The sequence below is a fragment of the Bombina bombina genome, chromosome 1 (assembly GCF_027579735.1).
Source record: "Bombina bombina isolate aBomBom1 chromosome 1, aBomBom1.pri, whole genome shotgun sequence".
Lineage (NCBI taxonomy): Eukaryota > Metazoa > Chordata > Amphibia > Anura > Bombinatoridae > Bombina > Bombina bombina.
The window spans coordinates 1,368,808,963-1,368,817,523 of record NC_069499.1 but is presented as its reverse complement, the minus strand read 5'-3'; the positions used below and the strand labels follow the sequence as shown (position 1 = coordinate 1,368,817,523).

The 8,561-nt window shown below is 42.0% G+C and overlaps 1 protein-coding gene across 2 annotated transcripts in view; it reads right to left on the bottom strand.

Annotated features, from left to right (window-relative positions):
* Positions 1 to 425: 425 nt before the first annotated feature.
* The window catches only part of DENND4B (DENN domain containing 4B), a 497,540-nt gene continuing 489,404 nt past the window's right edge, over positions 426 to 8,561 (bottom strand). For both annotated transcript variants that reach the window (XM_053704155.1, XM_053704162.1), the window contains exon 29: positions 426 to 1,929. In XM_053704155.1, coding sequence (XP_053560130.1) covers positions 1,784 to 1,929 — 146 coding nt within the window. In that variant the 3' untranslated portion in view covers positions 426 to 1,783. The remainder of the gene's footprint in view (positions 1,930 to 8,561) is intronic.

The following is an 8,561-nucleotide window of genomic DNA, read 5'->3' as shown; positions in this document are numbered from 1 at the left end:
AAAGGATACCTAGGTAGACTCAGAAGCTGCTGATTGGCGGATGCACATATATGCCTCATGTTATTGGCTTATCCAATGCATTCAGCTAGCACTGCTGTTCCTTTAACAAAGGATTCAAAAGAGAATGAAGCAAATTAAATAGTAGAATTAAATTGAAAAGTTCTTTAAAATTATATTCTCTATTAGAATCATGAAAGAACACATTTGTGTTTCATGTCCCTTTAAATAAGTGTATTGTGAATATAGAAAACTTCACCTGCATACAGCTGGTGAGATAATTAAGTGAGAGAGCTTCAGACATACCCTGCATTTCAGTGCTACACCAGCTACCTAAACATCCCCCAGTGTTGCACCTCTACTATTTACCAGTGTGTTTACATATTTACGTATTGTTCTGCTATCCCAGCAATAAACAGACAAATAAATGTGTGATACAGACACTTTATTTTAGCAAGACATAAAAAGCTTCCAGTTAGTGGGTCCCCAAACATATTGCACTGAACACTGGGGGATTAGCTACCCTCAAACCATGCTACTCGTACGCAGACTGCAGCTCAGAAGGTTAATATACATTCTTACAATACTTTGTTTTCTCCTGTATGTAGAAATATCAGAAAGACTTTGGATAACAAAATGATAAAATGTTTATATTAAAATAAAACACCCATATATGTGTTTTGTGATTTGGTAATTAGAGATTATTCTGCCTTAACGTTAAACAAGAGGGTAAAAAAAAGGAAAGCCACTGGCTATCAGTTCAACTACAGAAACAATAAAATAGGCCTGACCATTCTGCATCTACAGACATTACTGCAGCAAGTGCCAGAAGGGGCCAGCACATGGTTAATACTATAGAGGTAAAAAAAAAAAAACTTCAAGCCATAAAAAAATGATAAATCACACTCAATAAATAAAAGAAACATATACATATCTTAATAATACTGACAAAACAGATTTTTTTTTACACACTCAGCTTAGAAATCTGCAAGGTTAAAACAACACAATGAAATGTAAAGGAGGAATTCTTGACATTGGCGAGGAGCTAAGCTTTGGCAAGAAACTAAAATCTAGCAGTGGGCATCCCTGTGAGGTTTGTTAAGGTAAATACAGCAGCAGTTTCCACCATCGTCTTTGGAAGACAAGTCCTTGGCGCAAAATACAATTCTTTGCCACTTTTACTAAACTGGAGTCTATTATACCCTGGCATAAAAAATGGTTCTAGTTTACATGCCTAGTGACATTAACATGTTCAGATACCCAGAAAAAAATCCAAAGATTCAAATGCTGTAGGTTGGCATATTTGGTTAACCCTTTGAAGCAAGAACTGTTGATGTTAAACATTCACGTGGGCTAACAACTGGCAGTGATACGCATGTCCCTACTACTATTATACTATGACAGTCACATGCAATGTTGATCCTGGACTTAAAAGCTTCAGCACAGAAAAAAATATTCACAGGATCCTGGGCACCCATTTCTTGAAACTGAAGAAGCTCTGATGGAAGATCATGGTAAGTGGGAGTTGTTGTTTTTTTCAGTGTGTTAGTGGATGGATAACAATGTAATATGGAGAGTATGTTCAGTAGTGACGTTGCCTGCTGTCTTGTTGGCATCTGCATGTCTTCACCTTCCTCCAAAAATCAGGACAAGCTTCTGAGGGAAATCACAGTGATGTTGTTCTGCAGTCCATTTGCTCTGCATGAGGTCACCATTTTATTCAAACACATATACTCTGTCTGACACATAGTTCCAGGACCTGCAATTCACCCATGCACAGAACTTTTCAGCATTCTAAAGTGGCACCAAATGTCTTACGGCAGTCCAGTGCTTTGGGGCTTGGTAGCTGGGCTCGCCTTTTTCGCAGCTCTTCTTTTCCCATGGAATTTCCTAACTTCTTGAAGGCTGTCTTGTATTTGTTATCAAATGAAGCTGTTGGTGGTGAAAGAAGGATACATTACTGAATGGTAACTTAGCATCAGGTAAAATAAGTTAGTATTACCTATTATGAGTAATATTATTTATCAATTTTTTTGTGTATGTATGGGCAATGCCATCTTAAGATGGAAATACACCCTCAAGGCAGAACATGCTGCAATCTCATCGCAGAAAATGCAGCATGTCTGCAGAAAGAGGGGAGCAGTGGCAGTTGAAATACAATTTGTGCCTGCATTTACATTTCTACCTGTAGGTGTCACTGTTCTATACTATCTCAAAGTAAAAATTTACTACGTTCCTCTTGCTTCAATTTCCTGAACTCCAGTGCGGTGCAGGGTAACAGCACATTGCAGAAAAAGTAAATCAGTAAATACAAATTGCTTCTAAGTCTAGGAGCCAACCAAAATACTTAGGATTTTTTTGTTCTTAAAGGGACATTCCAGCCAAAATTGGAATCCACATGGAAGTATTTCAGATTTGAATACAAGCAGTTTTGTAATATACATGTATTAGCAAAAATGCTTCTAATAAAAGCTATAGCTGCTTCAAAAGTGTATTTAAGTATGCACCGTGCACCAGCATTTTAAACACAGCCCTTGTTTAGAAAGCCTAAGGTGCTTGTACCATCTGGTAAAGACTCAATTTGTTAATTGCGGACATGATACACGCCCCACTGATGCCCTGAGCAACTACAGTAGTTAAAATGCAGGTACACTGAGAATATCTAGCTATGCTTCACGTGCACATGCAGAGAAATATGTCAACACTAAAACAGTGATAACTATTACTAGAGGCATTTTTTCCAATACATGTATATTGCAAATATGTTTCTGTTCAAAGATGTAATTCATCTATATGCATTTACATTTTGACCGTAATGTCCCTTTAAATAAATGTGTGTGTATAATTCACAGAGGCTGAAGCTTTCCAAAATAAATTAATTGGATATGCACAGTATTCTGAAAATTGGGTTGTAAACCCTTACCAGGTCATTTTCAGAATACTGTGCATATCCCATTAACTAATTAGGGAAAGCTTCAGCCTTTGTCATGCATAACAAAGAAAACATGTTTAAATGAGTGTGTATTATATTATTTATATAACATAATACACACAGTTAAAAAAAAATGGGTGCTTAAAGGGCCATACCCAAATGTTGAAACACTTGAAAGTGATGCAGCATAGCTGTAAAAAGCTTACTAGAAAATATCACCTGAAGATCTCTATGTAAAAAACAGAATTTATGCTTACCTGATAAATTACTTTCTCTTGTGGTGTATCGAGTCCACGGATTCATCCTTTACTTGTGGGATATTCTCCTTCCCAACAGGAAGTGGCAAAGAGAGCAAACAGCAGAGCTGTCCATATAGCTCCCCCTCTAGCTCCACCCCCCAGTCATTCGACCAAAGGTTAGGAAGAAAAAGGAGAAACCATAGGGTGCCGTGGTGACTGTAGTTTAAAATTAAAAACCACCTGTCTTAAAATGACAGGGCGGGCCGTGGACTGGATACACCACAAGAGAAATAAATTTATCAGGTAAGCATAAATTCTGTTTTCTTTTGTAAGGTGTATCCAGTCCACGGATTCATCCTTTACTTGTGGGATACCAATACCAAAGCTTTAGGACACGGATGAAGGGAGGGAGCAAGACAGGTACCTTAAACGGAAGGCACCACTGCTTGTAAAACCTTTCTCCCAAAAATAGCCTCCGAAGAAGCAAAAGTATCGAATTTGTAAAATTTGGAAAAGGTATGCAGCGAAGACCAAGTCGCTGCCTTACAAATCTGTTCAACAGAAGCCTCATTTTTAAAAGCCCATGTGGAAGCCACTGCTCTGGTAGAATGAGAGGTAATTGTTTCAGGAGGCTGCTGGCCAGCAGTCTCATAGGCCAAACGGATGATGCTTTTCAGCCAAAAGGAAAGAGAGGTAGCGGTCGCCTTCTGACCTCTCCTCTTACCAGAATAGATAACAAACAAAGAAGTTGTTTGTCTGAAATCCTTAGTTGCTTGTAAATAGAACTTTAAAACACGAACCACATCAAGATTGTGTAACATACGTTCCTTCTTCGACGAAGGATTAGGACACAGAGAAGGAACAACAATTTCCTGGTTAATATTCTTATTAGATACAACCTTAGGAAGAAAACCGGGTTTTGTACGCAAAACTACCTTATCTGCTTATCAGGTAAGGTGAATCACACTGTAAAGCAGATAACTCTGAAACTCTTCGAGCAGAAGAGATAGCTACCAAAAACAAAACTTTCCAAGATAACAGTTTAATATCTATGGAATGTAAAGGTTCAAACGGAACCCCTTGCAGAACTGAAAGAACTAAATTCAGACTCCATGGCGGAGCCACAGGTCTATAAACAGGCTTGATTCTGACTAAAGCCTGACTAAACGCTTGAACGTCTGGCACCTCTGCCAGACGTTTGTGTAAAAGAATAGACAAAGCAGATATCTGTCCTTTTAAGGAACTAGCTGATAATCCTTTCTCCAATCCTTCTTGGAGAAAGGACAATATCCTGGGAATCCTAATCTTACTCCATGAGTAACCCTTGGATTCGCACCAAAAAAGATATTTTCGCCAAATCTTATGGTAGATTTTCCTGGTGACAGGCTTTCTAGCCTGAATAAGGGTATCAATAACCGACTCAGAGAAACCATGCTTTGATAGAATTAGGCGTTCAATCTTCAAGCAGTCAGACGCAGAGAAATTAGATTTGGATGTTTGAAAGGACCTTTCATTAGAAGGTCCTGCCTCATTGGTAGTGTCCATGGTGGAACAGATGACATGTCCACTAGGTCTTCATACCAGGTCCTGCATGGCCACGCAGGCGCTATTAGAATCACCGAAGCCCTCTCCTGCTTGATTCTGGCAACCAGACGAGGGAGGAGAGGAAACGGTGGAAAAACATAGGCCAGATTGAAGGACCAAGGCGCTGCTAGAGCATCTATCAGCACCGCCTGGGGATCCCGGGATCTGGACCCGTAAAGAGGAAGCTTGGTGTTCTGACGGGACGCCATCAGATCCAATTCTGGAGTGCCCCATAGCTGAGTCAGCTGGGCAAATACCTCCGGGTGGAGTTCCCACTCCCCCGGGTGAAAAGTCTGACGACTTAGAAAATCCGCCACCCAGTTGTCTACTCCTGGGATGTGAATTGCTGAGAGATGGCAGGAGTGATCCTCCGCCCACCTGATTATTTTGGTTACTTCCGTCAGTGCTAGGGAACTCCTTGTTCCCCCTTGATGATTGACGTAAGCTACAGTCGTGATGTTGTCCGACTGAAATCTGATGAATTTGGCTGCAGCAAGCTGAGGCCATGCCTGGAGAGCGTTGAATATCGCCCTCAGTTCCAGAAAGTTTATCGGGAGAAGAGCTTCTTCCCGAGACCATAAACCCTGAGCTTTCAGGGAGTCCCAGACTGCGCCCCAGCCCAAAAGACTGGCGTCGGTCGTTACGATGATCCACTTTGGTCTGCGGAAACACATTCCCTGAGACAGGTGATCCTGAGACCACCACCAGAGAAGAGAATCTCTGGTCCCCTGGTCCAGCTGTATTTGAGGAGACAAATCTGCATAATCCCCTTTCCACTGTTTGAGCATGCATAGTTGCAGTGGTCTGAGGTGTATCTGTGCAAAAGGGACTATGTCCATTGCCGCTACCATTAGCCCGATTGTCTCCATGCACTGAGCTACAAATGGCCGAGGAATGGCATGAAGGGCTCGGCAAGTGGTTAAGAGTTTTAACTTTCTGACCTCCGTCAGAAATATTTTCATTTCTACCGAGTCTATTAGAGATCCTAGGAAGGAAACTCTTGTGAGGGGGGAGAGATAACTCTTTTTGATGTTCACCTTCCACCCGTGAGACCTCAGAAAAGCCAATACAATTTCCGTGTGAGACTTGGCTCTTTGGAAAGTCGACGTCTGAATTAAGATGTCATCTAGATAAGGCGCCACTGCTATGCCCTGCGGTCTTAGAACCCGCCAAGAGGGACCCAAGCACCTTTGTGAAAATTCTGGGAGCAGTGGCCAACCCGAAAGGAAGAGCCACAAACTGGTAATGCTTGTCCAGAAAAGCGAACCTGAGAAACTGGTGATGATCTTTGTGGATAGGAATGTGCAGATACGCGTCCTTTAAATCCACGGTGGTCATATATTGACCCTCCTGGATCATTGGTAAGATTGTCCGAATAGTCTCCATCTTGAATGATGGGACTCTGAGGAATTTGTTTAGAATTTTTAGATCGAGAAATGTGGAACCTTCCCCTTGGAGGGGAGTCCTTGAATTCTAGAAGATATCCCTGAGATACAACCTCTAAGGCTCAGGGATCGTGTACATCTCTTGCCCAGGCCTGAGCGAAGAGAGAGAGTCTGCCCCCTACTAGATCCGGTCCCGGATCTGGGGCTACCCCATTATGCTGTCTTGGAGGCAGCTGCAGGCTTCTTGGCCTGTTTACCCTTGTTCCAGCCCTGGTAAGGTTTCCAGGCTGCCCTGGGTTGTGAAGTGTTACCCTCTTGCTTTGCAGCAGGGGAGGATGAAGCGAGACCGCTCCTGAAATTCCGAAAGGAACGAAAATTATTTTGTTTATTCTTTGTCTTGAAGGACTTGTCCTGGGGGAGAGCATGGCCTTTTCCCCCAGTGATTTCTGAAATAATCTCTCTCAATTCAGGCCCGAAGAGGGTCTTTCCTTTGAAAGGGATGTTCAATAGTTTGGATTTTGACGGCACATCGGCCGACCAGGACTTTAGCCATAGCGCCCTACGCGCCAAAATGGCGAAACCTGAATTTTTTGCAGCTAACTTAGCTAGTTGGAAAGCGGCATCTGTGATAAAAGAATTAGCCAGCTTAAGAGCCTTAATTCTGTCCATAATGTCCTCATATGAGGTCTCCATCTGGAGCGCATCTTCCAGCGCCTCGAACCAGAAAGCAGCTGCAGTGGTTACAGGAACAATGCACGCAATAGGTTGGAGAAGAAAACCTTGTTGAACAAAAATTTTCTTAAGTAAACCCTCTAATTTTTTATCCATAGGGTCTTTGAAAGCACAACTGTCTTCTATAGGTATAGTTGTGCGTTTAGCAAGTGAAGAAACAGCCCCCTCCACCTTAGGGACCGTCTGCCACGAGTCCCGTATGGGGTTAGATATGGTGAACATTTTCTTAAAAACAGGAGGGGAACGAAGGGAATACCTGGTTTATCCCACTCCCTAGTAACGATATCCGCAATCCTCTTAGGGACCGGGAACACATCAGTGTAAACAGGAACTTCTAGGTACTTGTCCATTTTACACAATTTCTCTGGAACCACCATAGGGTCGCAGTCATCCAGAGTAACTAATACCTCCCTGAGCAATAAGCGGAGGTGTTCAAGTTTAAATTTAAAAGCCAACGTATCTGAATCTGTCTGAGGAAAAACCTTTCCTGAATCGGAAATTTCTCCCTCAGACAGCACATCCCTCGCCCCCACTTCAGAGTGTTGTGAGGGCATATCGGACACGGCTACTAAAGCGTCAGAATGCTCATTATCTGTTCTTAAAACAGAGCTATCACGCTTTGCAGGTAACACGGGCAGTTTAGATAAGAACACTGAGAGGGTATTATCCATAACTGCCGCCAAGTCTTGCAAGGTAAAAGAGTTAGACGCACTAGAGGTGCTAGGCGTCGCTTGAGCGGGCGTAACTGGTTGTGACACTTGGGGAGAGGTTGACGGGCTAACCTTGTTACCTTCTGTCTGAGAATCATCTTGGGCCATATTTTTAAGTGCAACAATATGTTCTTTAAAGTGTATAGACATATCAGTACAAGTGGGACACATTCTGAGAGGGGGTTCCACCATGGCTTCTAAACACATTGAACAAGGACTTTCCTTAGTGTTAGACATGTTTAACAGACTAGTAGTAATATAAACAGGCTTGGAAATCACTTTAATCAAGTAAAAACACACTTTGAAAAAAAAACGGTACTGTGCCTTTAAGAAATAAAAAAGGCACACAATCTTGCAAAAATAGTGAAAAAATGCAGCAAACTTTTCGAATCTTTTACAGTATGTACCTAAAGCATTAGTAAGATTGCACCACTAGCAATATAAACGATTAACCCCTTAATGCCCAAACCGGATCGACAGTAGTAAAAAAAAAACGGTTAAAGAAACTTCAGCACCTCCCTACCTGCACCCTTAGGACCAGATTTGTGGGGAAAAAGCTTCTTATAGGCCCTCAAACTGCAGCAGGACCCTCCATGTGAACAGCCTTAACTTCTAGTCAAAATAACTGCGCATCTGAGGCACAAAATTAGGCCCCTCCCACCTCACTCCGGTGCTTGTGAGGCCTAAAGAAACACTCCCAAGTGTTTTAGTAATAGCCATGTGGGTAATAACCCCTGAAAGAAACCCAAAGGAACCTTCAAAGTGTTTCAAAAAACGAAATTTTTCAATAAAAACCGTTTGCCATTAAATAGTGTCAACCAGCATAAACTAGCCCTGTTATGTAAGCTTGCAATTCCATACTTAGTCTCTGAATACAGCTTACCCTTCCCTCATGGGGATATTATCAGTCTCTTCTAGCATTATCACAGTCTTGTCTAGAAATAAATGACTGAACATACCTTATTGCAGCCTAACCTGCAAA